Genomic DNA, 15,208 nt, shown 5'->3' on the forward strand with positions numbered 1-15,208 from the left:
GAACTCCTCCTCTTCATGTGCGAGGCTTAGCCTCATCCAGTTCAAGGTACTGCACAGGGCTCATATGTCCGGGATGAGGATGAGCAGGTTTTTTGGGGGTGAGGACAGGTGCACTAGGTGTTCGGGGAGCCCAGCGAACCATGCCCATATGTTTTGGGCATGCCCGGCACTGGGGGAATTCTGGCAGGGGGTGGCGAGGACGGTGTCGAGGGTGGTAGGGTCCAGGGTCAAGCCAGGCTGGGGACTCGCGATATTTGGGGTTGGGGTGGTGCTGGGAGTGCAGGAGGCAAAAGAGGCCGGTGTTTTGGCCTTTGCGTCCCTAGTAGCCCGGCGGAGGATCTTGTTGCAATGGAAAGATGCGAGACCCCCAAGCGTGGAGACCTGGATCAATGACATGGTGGGATTCATTAAGCTGGAGAAGGTCAAATTCGCCCTGAGGGGGTCGGTACAAGGGTTCTTTAGGAGGTGGCAGCCTTTCCTCGACTTTCTGGCCCAACGATAGGGAACCAGGTCAGCAGCAGCAGCAACCCGGGGGGGAGGGGGAGGGAAGGGGGGGGGGGGTTCAGGGGGGTATTGTTTATGTTAATTTAATTTATTTTTAATTTATTTTGTTGTTCATCGGGTTTGGGGGGGGGGGGGGGGGTTCGTTATATGCGTTGTTACGGGTCCGGGGGGTGTTTATTATTGTTATTATTATGGTTCTGTTGTTATACATTTTTCAAAAATTTCAATAAAAATTATTTTTTAAAAAAAGGTCTGGGGCAATATGTGATTGTGGTGGCCGAAGCCCAGGGCAGGGCTGCCTATCACAGGCAGCGATGTGTCAGAACCACCTGGGCATTGCTGCAGCACTGCTGAGCGTGACCCAGTCATAGCAGGCCATGACTGGAAACATCGGCAGCATTGCCCAAGTGGTCCGACATGGCACAGATCCAATGGGTGGTGGCCCAGACCCAGTGGGAGATGCTGTGGTCACTAGTTGATGTGGCACAGACCCAGAAGGTGGTGGCATAGTCAATGGCTGATGTGGCACAGACCCACAGGGTGGTGGCACAGTCGCAGTGTGATGTGGTGCAGTCGCAGACAGAGGTGGTCCACTCCCTGTGCTTCATGGCTGCAAGCAGACCCTGGCCGAGACGAGAGGGGACTTCTAGGACTGGCACACCAGGTGGTGGGGGAGCATCAGAGAATAGCTCTACTCACACTGGAGAAGCCAGGGGCCCGTTCGGCACCCTGATGGAAGTGGAGGTGGTGATGGGGCCTGTGCCGGTGACTCCTGCAGAGGAGGTGCTGGAATTCCACAGCAATGTGATCGACTCTTAAATGCCCTCAGGGATGGGCAATAAATGCTCAGCCACCGATGCCCACATCCCATGAATGACTAAAGAAAGAAAAAGCACAAATAGTCTCGCTGGGACAGGGGCCACCAGGGTGAGAAATCGTTATCCTAGTACTCCTGAGGATACACTTTTGGATTCAACACCCTGAAATGTTTTGTCCAATAATATACTTTAATAGTTTACGGTAATACCTGGGATGGGTTGCTTTATGTTGAACTGATGTTTTGAGATCACCCCAACTTACTTGGAATGTATTTTAGTGTATGGATAGATTATGGCATCAACTAAAATGAATGTGACCACATGGCTTCTGTTGGACATGTCCACCTTGGAAGCCAGTATTTCGGAGTAAATATTCAACAAGAATGGACCTGTGTGTAAGTGGAATGGATGGTTTGATATGACATCATTTGCACCTTGTGGGTATTCCCAACTTCTACAGCAGAGGTCAATTTGAAGAAGAGAATTTAACCAAGGGAGCTTCATATTTATTGCTGTAGTTTCGATAGATTACACTGTGTCAGGATTAATCTAGAACGTGCTTGAGGTGGACTTGCAATTCGTTCCTTAAAAGGAACTCCCATAGCATATACTTCAAGCGTTGTGGCCTAACAATATTAAAGATTTAGAGTGTGCAAAACCTATACTTATATTCGGACACAGGTTGGAACCATTTTGGTTCTGTGCTACATTTGGAGCTCCAAATGCCAACCATGCATCCTGAGAGGTTCGGACAATAGGAATTTGACCTATTATTTTCCAATGAGACAGCCTAATGAGGTGAACAGGACTGAGAGACATGTCAGACTATCAGTTGGGTATCTCTGGTGTGGAAGCCAGGCGGAGATTTCAGTAACATTCTTCACACCTGACTTCAAACCACTCCCCCTATCTTGCGGTTCTCAATTCTCTACGTTGGCATCCTGTCTGACCAGACCCTACACTTTAGAATTCCTTCCCCAAATCGTCCTGCCTGGTCACCTGTCTCGTGTGGCTGGTACCAAATTGTATTTGATAGCGATCCTGGGAAGAGCATTGCCTTAAACGCGCTTATGTAAGGGCAGCGGGCATATAGGTATACTGCCCTGTGCAAGTTCCGCTCATCATCCTGACTCGGCAACGTCCCTCTTCGCTGGGTCTAAAACCTGGAACTCCCTCCCTAATGGCACGGTAGGTGTACCTACACCAAAACATGAAGCTCGCCACCACCTTCTCATAGTTACTGGTGGAGAAAGAATAGTTAGATTGCTAATGATGCCCACCCCTTGAACACATAGAAATAAATGCACGTTGATTGTTCTTGTACAGTAATGTAAAAAAATAAATAAATTTAGCGTACCCAATTATTTTTTCCAATTAAGGGGCAATTTAGCGTGGCCAATCCACCTAACCTGCACATCTTTTGGGTTGTGGGGGTGAAACCCACGCAGGCACGGGGAGAATGTGCAAACTCCACACAGACAGTGACCCAGTGCCGGGATTCGAACGCGGGTCCTCAGCGCCGTAGGCAGCAATGCTAACCACTGTGCCACCGTGCTGCCCGTTCTAGTACAGTAATGACATTTTCGTGAACTACTGGAGGAGGAATCCTTCGTTGAGTGGTTATTCTGACAAAATCGAAAGCAGTAATCTGCAGTAGTAGAGTTAAACTGCTCATTCATTACAAGTACCTCAGGTGGAGAAAAAGTTCCACAGATTGATATCAGAGGGACAATGTGCTGGTTACCAAAATCCTTCTGCAGACTACATGCGTATTGTCCAGTATAAAATGCCCTCTTCGCCATGTTGTTAGGGTCTGGTCCTATTGAGGGAACTGGGCCATTGAATCTGATGGATTAGATTGATAAACGGAAACTACATCGCCCACCGTCATTTACAGTCCATCTTCTTCACTTGTATGGACTTGGGAGATGCATTTCTAAGGTGGGCAAGTGTTCTTTAACCGCCCTATTACTGACATTCTGAAATGTTTTCATGAAGAATGCAGTAGAACCAATTCTCACATATACTTCAAATGTCCTCTTCATTCAACTTTCGAAGATATGTACTTGGGCGTTTAATCGGGTTAAAACCACTGTTTAACTGGAGTCTGACCGATAATTTGTTCTCTCAAATTAGTTTCAAAATATCAAAAATATCTTTAAACATGTTCCAAATGTTGTTCCACCATAGATGATTAGAATGTTATTATATCACAAAAATCTTTGGAACATGTTGAAAAAATATCTTTGAAATTTTGAAACTAATTATTTAAAAGTTTGTTGCAGTTCTCGTCGAGTGCTCGCATTACTGAAAGTATGTTTCATTCTTTCATGGGAGGGTTGGCATGTGCCGTTTGAAGTGTGTCATTTCCATTCCTGCTTCCGTCACCCGAGCAAATATGTGAAATTAATCACAAAGTTCTCATTAACTGCATGCACAGGAAGGAATCTAGTCTGTGCAATCCCGACATGAAACTGGAACTTTCCCAAGGAGACTTTTCAAAATTCAGGAAATCTAGATAGCATTTTGCGTGACCTCTTCCGGAGAGCCACTGAGGTCTAAGGATTGACTCTTGCACTTTCGCTTCTGTGACTGATGTCCCTCCAGAGGCGGTGATTGGGGACATAACGGAAACTTGAATGGGGCTTTTTGGGTCTGGGCCTCAATATTAATGCAGAAGATCGGCTCGTGCTCATCATGTCATTTTCTATTTGGAGATCAGATCGCTAATGGCCGAAAGTTACTGTACTGTTGATTGTTCAACTCTACAGAAATCCTCCAATCGATATCTGCGATGGGCGTTTGATGATGTACTTGTGATTTAGAACATGCCATTCTGTGTGTATTGATTCCAACCACGGGGTCTCATATTAATGGAAAATTCATGCATTGGGCACACGCTTTGATCTATCCCATTCACACAGCCGTTAGAAAGGCTGTCACATTAGGAGAGGTTTCAATCTATAATCAGTCTGAGAATTTGTTTTAAACTTTTCATTGAGTTAACGTTCCTTCCTGGACTTTGCCAACAACGCCGCCTGAGTAGGTAAATAGTCCTTTCCCTAAATATGCAAAAGTCGCCATAGTCCCAGAGGCTGGTGTTCCTGTGAGAGGGCTGATAGTGACCACACCTCCCAGGTTCATAGGCCATGAAGCAAAGAAAATATAGTTTCTGGGATTCCTAACATGGTAAAGGGTGAGTGAAAAACACTCAGAACCCAACTAACTAGTGCTGAGCTGACAAATAAAAAGGAAATCCCTCCATTCAGCAGCTCCTTTTCCGTAGAACGTCTCAAAAGGGCTTTCCAGCCAATGATGCACTTTCTGAATGATGTGGAGATGCCGGCGTTGGACTGGGGTGAGCACAGTAAGAAGTCTTACAACACCAGGTTAAAGTCCAACATGTTTGTTTCAAACACTAGCTTTCGGAGCGCTGCTCCTTCCTCGGGTGAATGAAGGCACTGGGTTACTGGTGTGATTACTGGCAGCAGCTAATTTACACACAGCAAGATTCCACAAACTACAATGTGAGAATCTTTCTGTAACGTTGATTGAGGGATAATCCCTCCTGCTCTTCTTCGAAGTGGGGGCCGTGGGATCCGTTTTTACATCCCACGAGCCGGTAGATGGGTTGGTCACACAGCAACGTGACTGCAACATCCAGGGAGCAAGTCTGTGCGCTCAGGACAGGGTCCGTGTTGTTGGCAAAGTTCGGAGGGAGCAGTTAACTCGGCGAGGTTAGTGTGGGCTTGCTCAAGTTAAACCACAAAACAAGATCCCAGAACAATGCAAAAGAGCCAAGTGGTCGGGTTTAATGCTTAGAAAAAGTGCACATATCTGTAAATTATCAACTCAGAACTTTCGCAAGACTATACAGAAGAATAAAATGCATCTTCTGATTGAATGCATATTTAAAAATTTTACAGAAACGTTACGAATGACTAAACAAACCGATCCGGGTTTAAAAAAAAACCCTTTCCTTGTACAATATAATGAGATCGTCATCCTAATTACAAACTATCAACTCCACTGCAGTGCCAGATAGCAAATATTAAAAGTCAACAAAATAACTGCTCAAATATGCGGTAAAAATAACATTACAAAGTTAAACACTTCAAATAGATGTGATTGAAAATCTTCACGGGAGACGGTCATAAAACGGGGGGCCACTAGTTCATTAACTATTCACACCAAGATAAGGACGGGGCCTTTTTGTTTTCGTCCAGTATTTATGAAAGCGCCGAGATCTTTTTCCTCCGAATTGACTCCAATGCGGCTTCCTTTTCTTTCAGGATCTCCTTCAGTAGTTTTATTTTCTCATCGCGTGGGGTCTTGTCTCCTGGAGGAAGGGTTTGGACGAGAGGGAAGTTCTCCCGGGTGCAGGGTTCTGTTTGCCTTGTGTGTACTGGCTTTGAGCCACTGAGCCTGTCGTGACCAGAGCGAGTGGCCATGTGGGCCTCTCCCCCAGTCTCCTGTCCGGGCAGACAGCTGTAGGCGTGTTCCGATTCCCTGTTCAAGACCCACTTTTTACAACGCTGTTTCTTGCTGGTCGACGGGCATTTGCTTTTTCTGGCCTTACTCTTCTCAGCCGCTTTGGTCTTGATCTGAAACGAATAGAACCAAATATTAGCATGAGATTTGCATTTGTTTGCTTCTATAATTGTCACCCGAGGTCCTGGAAAATGATGATATGGAGATGCCGGCGTTGGACTGGGGTGAGCACAGTAAGAAGTCTTACAACACCAGGTTAAAGTCCAACAGGTTTGTTTCAAACACGAGCTTTCGGAGCACGGCTCCTTCTTCAGGTGAATTCACCTGAAGAAGGAGCCGTGCTCCGAAAGCTCGTGTTTGAAACAAACCTGTTGGACTTTAACCTGGTGTTGTAAGACTGGAAAATGATGTGCGTGTTCCAGGCTGAACATTGCCATCTGAGATTGGTGCTGTCGGATGTGATGAGCCGAGTGACTTTCTTAAAGGGAGTAAGTCACACGTTTCATGCAGTACATTGCTGAAAACATTATTCAGCCTGCGCCAGCCCTCCCTTCTATGCCGAAGACATAAAGCAAAGACGTTGCCCTCTGTGTTTACATTAAGCATGTATAGTTGGGCCGGATCCAGCACTGCCCGGTGGAAGGGCTGAATGGTCTCACATGGCACCCCGCGCCAGTTAGGGTTGTGGTTTTCGCCCATCGTCTCTTTGCCAACCTCCCCTCCATCGTGGACAAAGGCCCGATGGTCAAAAATATGTGCGAAACTTAACTCATTTATGCATTGTCCAATTCTTATTGATGTGTTTCGAAGTTTGAGCACACCCTGATGAGTTTTGCACACAGGGGCTCTGGCATGGATCATATAAATCGAAGCAACTGGGGTGTGTTATTATAACCCAGATAATTCTCGACCACAGAACGCCCGAGGTCGCTGGATCATTGAATATATTCAAGGGTGGGAAGCGTGTGCTGTCTTAACACTCGGGTAGGTAAAGAGTCAGAGGGACGCAGGAAGGTGGAGTTGAAGCCCAGGCCAGAATAGGCAATATTTATTGAATGGCCGCACAGGCTGGAGGGCTGTTCTTGTGTTATTTATTGCATCAAATAGCTGGTGATTTATCAGACTTGAGCTAGAAGAACACCTTCCACAAGAGCCAACCAAATAGCAATCAACATGCCCAACCCTAAAACTTATTTTAGGGTTCAACACTTAACGAAAGAAGCTTGGATCCAAGGTCAGTTTTGGAAAGAGTTTAACAACTATCTTGTAGGGCAGATTGAATAAATGGCGCCGGGACTTTCCACTCTTTCTCATTCGGGTTAACAACTGGTATTTCAGAGGTTTCAGAGGCAGCTACTGTATACAACCAAACGATTAGACAAGCAACACCTATAAAGAGCAGCAAGTGCACGGCCCATCAAATATAACAGGGCAGGTCATAATTGCAGCATTTCTCTCTCACTGAGCATTGAGTTGAAAGAGAACTGAGAGTTTTAATACGTATACCCGGTAGCCGATATATTCAAACACTCCAGAGGAGTAACGCAAGTGGAATGCTGAACATTCTGCTCAGAACAATGAAGTGTAAATCAGGCGCCAATTTGAGTATCGTGCCCATTTTTGAGCACTTCAGTATATTCAAGCCCGAAGGCAAGTACTGGATCGGGTGGGGTAATGTCTATTTAATTGTTATTGTATATTCTCTTTTTGCACTATGTTCACTCGTTTGTTATTATGGTTACTACTGTTTTATTATGAAAAATGCTGCAAAACCTTAATAAAAATACTTTTAGAATGGGGATTAAATATGCTTCAAACGTCGAGGTCACAAACGGAGACAGCATGAAGGGTACTTTATAGAAAGATACAAAATAGCAATTGTTATAGCAGTACAACAGGGACATTACTTTTGCTGAACCACAAAAAATGCTAATTTAGGATTAAACTCAGGAAGTTTCTTTTCAAAGATAGAATTTTACATAGATAATTTTCCCTCCCCAAGAAACAATTGGTTAGTGTCAGATCTTTCTGAATGGGTGAGGTAAGGCAGTTTGAATGGATTTTTCCCAGCTTTAGCTAGGTGACCTTGTGAACAGAGATGACAAATCCAAGTGAACAACTTTTAGCCAAAATATACGAGTGGAAAGATTAAAACATTGTCTAACTCTTGATCCTCTCTCACCATTATCATGATTTAACTAAACCAATGGACTTTCTTTTAATTCTAATATACAGGACAAAGAGGAGACAGAGTTGGAATTCTGAAATGCTGTTAAAGTCAACGGAGTGTTCTTGGTCATGGCAGCAACATGTGTAGGCTTGCAACTAGTTGTAGCATTAGCAAGTCAGTTTGTATGCATGGGACAAGTATTTACTTGACTCTAACTTATTGAATTACAGATCAAAGAGGTATAATTACATTTATTGCAGAGGCGGTTATTTGATTATTTCTGGTTGCAAGGTAAAATGGAAAATGCATTTGATGCACTCCACGTCAATGTATGTATCATGCGGATGGTGATCTGGAAAGGCAGTCACTCAATTCTGTTGCTTCTTTCACAACCTCAGGATATCCCAAAACACTTTGGAACTGATTAAGATATTTTAAAGTGTAGTCACCATTGTAGGAAGGGCAAACAGCTAGCACCCACAAACAGCAATATGATAGTGACTAAGTATTTGTTTTGAGATTTTGATTGCTAAGCATTGAGAAAAACACCAAGAATAACTTCCCTACTTTTCTTCAATATAGTGCCTTAGAGAGAAGATGGCCCTAGAGGTTAAATGTCTCACCTGAAAAATACACCTCTGCTGAAAGTGGTACCAACTGAGCTATGGCTAGAATTATAGAATCCCTACAGTGCAGAAGGGGGCCATTCGGCCCTTTTAATCTGCACCGACCCTTCAAACAACCACCCTACCTAGGCCCAATTCCCAAAGCTATTCCTGCAACCCCACCCTAAGGGGCAATTTAGCACGGTCAATTCACCTAACCTGCATATCTTAGGACTGTGGGAGGGAACCAGTGCACCCAAAGGAAATCCACGCAGACACGGGGAGAATGTGAAAACTCCACAGTCACCGGAGGTCAGAATCAAATCTGGGTCTCCAGTGCTGTGAGGCAGCAGTGCTAACTACTATGCCACTGGGCTGCCCCTACAGGCACCAATAAAGTTATGCTTGCACAAAGTTGAAGCATGTGAACCTAAATTCCTTCCATAAAGGCAGTATTTTGAATATGAAACCTGACACTACTCAACATTCAAAATCAGTCTGAGCCATTGATGAAACACTGATTTGACAGAACTGAGCAAAAATCAGCCATCACTCCCACTTGCAGCCGACTATATAAAAAGCCAAAAGATTAAATGGAAAACTAATTCCCAAAGGAGATTTAGCAATAACATTGCCACAGCAGTTAACAAGGCAACATCTCCTTTCAGGCATGAAATGCCATGAGCAGTTTTGCGCTGACAGCAATGTTTAGTGCTTGCGATCACAAGGAACCAGCTTTCTCATTCACCCATCTGTACTATCAGTTGTGAAAAAAAACTGCACAGAAAATCCACCTATGCTACTATTTAAGACCATGGTGGAAATGTTGTGAATCACATTTGTTAGCTAATGGGAATCTATCTGCCTCTTGGATTGTTTGTTCTAACAATCAGCAAAGTCTACATTGAGTGTTGGACTGGACTAGAAAGAGAAAAAGTTTGGAATTCCCTTCCAGAAGGCATTCAGAAATACCATATACATAGAAGTCTGAACATTTAGATTCAGTAAGCCCCTCACACATCCTCTTGCCACTCAGATCCAAGGTCACACAGAGGTCTATTTATGCGCCAAGGATGAACAATATATAGATATTAATCTGGTGTAATTATTTAAATATTTAAGTTTTACATCTGTACAATTCACTGTAGTTCCACATGCCTCCATCAGATTCTCAACTTGACTATTCCCGACTCAACTCAAACTGAAAGCATATGCTACCCACATCGAAAGTTGTTAATCTTGCTCCAATGGAGCTTATCCACATCCATCATGAACAAAGTAGGTAATTTACACAGATGCAGAAGCTGGCCAGAACTATCATAGAATTTAAAGTGCAGGAGGCTATTTGGCTCATTGGCTCATCGAGTCTGCACTGGCCTTCGAAAGAGCACCCCATTTCAGCCCACACTTCCAACCTATTCCCCGTAACCCCACCTAACCTTTTTTTCTGGACATTACGGGCAATTTAGCATGGCCAATCCACCTAACCTGCACATCTTTGGACTGTGGGAGGAAACCGGAGCACCCAGAGGAAACCCATGCAGTCACGGGGAGAACGTGCAGACTCCGCACAGACAGTGTCCCAAGCTGAGAATCAAACCTGGGACCCTGGAGAAGAGAAGCAACTGTGCTAATCAATGTGCTACCATGCTGCCTAGTTTTGGATAATTATTTTAAAGCTCTATTCATCTGCATAAAGCACAAGTTGGTTCTAATCAATGGTCACCATTACTTCATACACAATGGGTTTACCTGCAGTGGGATAAATGCAACCAAAACTTCAGATAGCTGGTCAGACAGTCCTTGACCAGAAAATAAAGGTCTCTCTGAGCATACTTAGCCACCCAGGTGAAAAATTAGAGAGTTGGGTTTTTGTCGCCTTTTTACTGATGCATGCTGACTTTAGTACTAAGATTCTAATTCCAAGGGCTTTCTGGTCTTTTTGGCATAAGGCAAAATTTTCCATTGCAGCATTTAATCCAATTGCTGCTAAACCACCAGGTTTTCTCTGGTGTCATCTCTGAAAGCCAAGTATCCTTTTGTTCCAGGTGAATCTTATGAATCTTAAGAAGGATTCTTTAATGCAAGGAAGTCGAGCCTTAATTTTACACCTCCATCTCAAGCAAAATGGACATTTAGAAGGCACTTGAACGTGTTCCAAATTGCAATTTTGAAACCAGCTGCAATTCATTTCACTGGATGTTACATTAGAAACCTTTATTAAAATCTCAGATCTAAAGATATCTTATTCATCCTTTAAAGGGAATGTACTTCGGAGCAGTAATTAGTCCATGCATGTTGAGATACTTTTGTTTGTTGAATGGCAATTTCCTATAGCTGACCTTTTCTTAGGTAGTGTCGAACTGTCCTCAATACTTTTGGAACCTCCTTTGAATCTTTAAGACTGGTTATTGTCAAGAGCCTATCCTCTAGTCTAAAGTGATCTCTATCCATAGGTATTAGACCAGGTACAAGTCTGGGGGACTCCTGCAAGCACGTTTCACTTTGTCCAGTCCAAGTTTGTGTTCATACAGATTACTAGTTTTATGAAATATGCTCTCACCTTTCTTTGTAACGATGCAGAAATATATTTTATATTGAATCCATTGTCCATTTGGAACTAGCAGTTCATTAGTTATTAGTCCTTTCAGAATCAGTGTACACACAAAGTCTACCAATCAGTTTGTTTAAAGGCAGCTAAAGCTGCAAGGTTTCAGAATGTAAACTTTCTGTTCCACCAAATGAAGCATTTCTTCAGCCGGTATCCTCAGCAATAAGATATCAGAGCACGTTATTTTTACTTGGTAGATTGTCATAACATGGATGGCAGAATGGTTCGTGCTAGAACTTGCAAATTATTTAGTTCACGGTCAATCATTTGCTGACCAACAAGCGTTTACCTTTGGTTATATTTACATAAACTACTTAACAGAATTAATAATCAGAGAAGCATTGCTTTAAATCGTGGGGGATTTTATTCTAATAAGCCAATTTCCTTTCTTACAGCTATTTTATCATTTCCGGCAATTCGTCTAAATTTTCATGTGCTGAAGTATAAAGAATATTCCAAGCAGCAATTTTGCCAAGTTGTACACAAGCCAATTCAAATTACCATTGACATTACCCAATGGTTTCCCACATACAAGTTGATAAATGTTGCACTGTGGATAGGGCTGTTCATATGTTTTATTTAATAATTAGTGGCACCTGTAAATAGAGGTGGGACTCTTATTCACCCTCATAGTAAATATATGTTCTCTTCCAATGCAGGAGATCAAATTGTTATTGCAATTTCCAAAGGTTGAAATTCTGGAACTTAAGTAGGGACTCAGCATGACTCAACATCTTTCCTTGATATCACTGACTTGCCTAGTTGAAGCAAAGGTCAGTTCTGCCCATATGTATACAAGTTCACCAAGTATATTTTTCTAAAGTCACAGGGTCTAAACCTTAATTAGAATCTGAAGTATCTCTGTAAAAAGGTGTTTACTGCATAGTGGCTTGTCAAAAGGCATGAGCAGGCAAGCTGGAAATCAATCATCAGTAATTTTGATAGTTATTTTGGATCTGAAGGCCCAACCACAAAGCGGCGTGAAATATTCAATTGGAGCTTTGACACATCTAATGGTCAGGCTCAAATAAACAAACAGTGCATCAGTAGCCCAGCACCCATGACCTAAGCATTGCACTAATCAATAGCTCAACATACACTAGCCACAGTGTGAACCTGAACCACTTCTTGAGTTGCCAGGGTAAAATAGAGGAGCACCCTACAACCCCATCAACATTTTGCAAGTTTCTAACATTTAAAAGAGTACAAGTTAACTGAAGAAATAAATAACTTAGTACCACCCAAGTAGTACCACCTCTCTAAAAAAATCTACTAATCTTACAACGAGAACAGATTCACAAAGTGCCTCGACCAACATATTGGGATTCTCAAAACACAGAAACAACTTAAAATGCACTGAGAAAAAGTTCCATCAATTCCCCAAATTTCCTATTTATCAGGGAATAAATCTTAATAAACCCTATCAAAGTGACAGATAGAAAATACATTTAAAAAAAAATTTAGAGTACCCAATTCATTTTTTCCAATTAAGGGGCAATTTAACGTGGCCATCCACCTACCCTGCACATCTTTGGGTTATGGGGGCGAAACCCACGCAAACAAGGGGAGAATGTGCAAACTCCACATGGACAGTGACCCAGAGCCGGGATCGAACCTGGGATCTCAGCGCTCTGAGGCTGCAGGGCTAACCCACTGCGCCACTGTGCTGCCAGATATAAAATAAATTAAATGACAATGCAGTTTGGCAACAAGGCGGCCGTAAAATTGAAGTCAATGGAAAACAAGGGAAAATTGCTCCACTGGCTGGAGCCATAGGTAGCACAACAGAAGATGATTGAGTGAGACCAACCCTCCCAGCCCCATTACATTGCTGCTGCTGGGGTTCCTCAGGGCAGTTTCCGAGGCCCAATCATCTTCAGCTGCTTCATTAATGAGGTTTGAAGTGGAGCGATCTGCTGATGTTCATTTCCACTTGCGATGCCTCAGATAATGGAGCAATCAGTGTCCACATTCAGCAAGTCTTGGATAACATTCAGACTTGGCTTAATAAGTGGCAAGTATAATTTGCACCACACAAGTGCCAGCAATGACTCATCTCCAACTGAAGACAGACTAACAACCTCCCCATGACATTTAATGGTATCATCATTTTTTTCACAGAATTTACAGTGCAGAAGGAGGCCATTCGGCCCCTCGAGTCTGCACCGGCTCCTAGAAAGAGCACCCTACCCAAGGTCAACACCTCCACCCTATCTCCATAACTCAGTAACCCCACCCAACACTAAGGGCAATTTTGGACACTAAGGGCAATTTATCAAGGCCAATCCACCTAACCTGCACATCTTTGGACTGTGGGAGGAAACCGGAGCACCCGGAGGAAACCCACGCACACACGGGGAGGATGTGCAGACTCCGCACAGACAGTGACCCAAGCCGGAATCGAACCTGGGACCCTGGAGCTGTGAAGCAATTGTGCTATCCACAATGCTACCGTGCTGCCCTACAATGCTACCGTGCTGCCCTACCCTACCATTCACATATTGGGTTCACCAGCCACTAGAAATCTTAACTGAAATAGCCATATAAATACAGTGACAGCATGACAGAAGCTAGGTGTTCCAGAATGAATGATTCATCTACTGACTTCCCAAAATCTTTCCACCATCTACAAGACTCAACCCTCCTAGATAAAGCGGAGCTCTAACAACGTGCATGAAGCTTGACAAGAAATAGATCAAAGCAGCCTGCTCGACTGGCACCCAAACTGCCACCTTAAAACATTCACTCCCTCCATATAAAAGATGTATTGCCGCAACTTGCCACGCCTGAATTCACTCCCTAACAGGGATGTGCAAGTATTATCAACAGTTGGACAGCAGCAAAAGAAGCAGCTCACCGCCATCTTCCCATGGACAATAAATGCTGACTTGGCCTGTGATGTTCACATTCCCTGAATCAATGAAAATTAGATAGATCTTAAAGTGCAGAAGAAATCTACGGCATGGGACACAGGTGTTTCAAACTCAGCACCAACGTAGTAGGTACAACTGTGAACCCAGAAATACAGAATCACAGAATAGTTACAGCACAGGAGTTGGCCATTCACCCTGTCCTGTCTACGCAGCTCTCCAAATGAGCAACACACAGAAGAAAATCAGTAGGTCAAACATATATTAAATGCAATAAAATAGAAAGTTATGCTACCATATATTTGTCCCTTACATTGTACAATATAATGCAACCACCAGCCTAATTATAAATCAAACTTGCTACAATTTAAAATGACAAATATTGATATTCAAAAGTAGCGGCTCAATAATGCAGCAAAAGAAACATTTTAAGGACAAGCACTTTGAATATTCGTCATCTTAAACTTATCAAGAGAGACTGAGATCACACAGAATGGTGATCATGTAGGTCTTCAGATAAATAGTACAGCAAGGACACAAAATCTTAATTTTGATCAAGAACTTTATAAAGGTGTCAAAACCATTTTCTTTCGTATTGCCTCCAACGCGACCTCCTTCTCCTTCAGAATCGCCTTCAGCCGCTTGATTTTCTCATCTCGTGTAGTTTCGTCAATACTTGAGGAAGGGAGAGAAGAGTAACTGCATGCTGCACTGATCTCAGTCGTAGGGGAGCATTCCATTGAGGGAGTTGAGGTGCTGGGCTCAGAAACAGGATTTGTGGAGTCAGTCGAGGGGTTGGGTACACTATCTGTCCCAGTGCTGAAAGTCGTCATGGGGAAGGATTCCATTATCATGTTGTCCTCCAGCACGGAGATAGCCTGAGCAGAACTGGTGAACACCTCCTGTCCACAGTGAGAGTCAAGGCAAGAGGTTGCCTCTGTATTGTGGGAAGGTGCTTCTGCATTGTATACAGGAAGGCAGCTATAGGCATGCTCAGATTCCCAGTTTGGAATTAACCGTTTTAGACATTGTTTCTTTTCTGACACCGGGCAATGGATTCTTTCTGCTTTTCTTTTCACTGGTGATTTAGGCTCAAGCTTAATCTAAAATAGGAAACACAAGTTAAAAACAAAATTAGC

General features: G+C 43.4%; 1 protein-coding gene across 6 annotated transcripts in view; it reads right to left on the minus strand.

Annotated features, from left to right (window-relative positions):
• Positions 1-5,106: 5,106 nt before the first annotated feature.
• The window catches only part of lrif1 (ligand dependent nuclear receptor interacting factor 1), a 60,107-nt gene continuing 50,005 nt past the window's right edge, over positions 5,107-15,208 (minus strand). For all 6 annotated transcript variants that reach the window (XM_038819521.1, XM_038819522.1, XM_038819520.1 and 3 more), the window contains 2 exons: positions 14,651-15,172; positions 5,107-5,926 (listed from right to left, as the gene is read on the minus strand). In XM_038819521.1, coding sequence (XP_038675449.1) covers positions 5,552-5,926; positions 14,651-15,172 — 897 coding nt within the window. In that variant the 3' untranslated portion in view covers positions 5,107-5,551. The remainder of the gene's footprint in view (positions 5,927-14,650; positions 15,173-15,208) is intronic.

The sequence above is a fragment of the Scyliorhinus canicula genome, chromosome 15 (assembly GCF_902713615.1).
Source record: "Scyliorhinus canicula chromosome 15, sScyCan1.1, whole genome shotgun sequence".
NCBI lineage: Eukaryota > Metazoa > Chordata > Chondrichthyes > Carcharhiniformes > Scyliorhinidae > Scyliorhinus > Scyliorhinus canicula.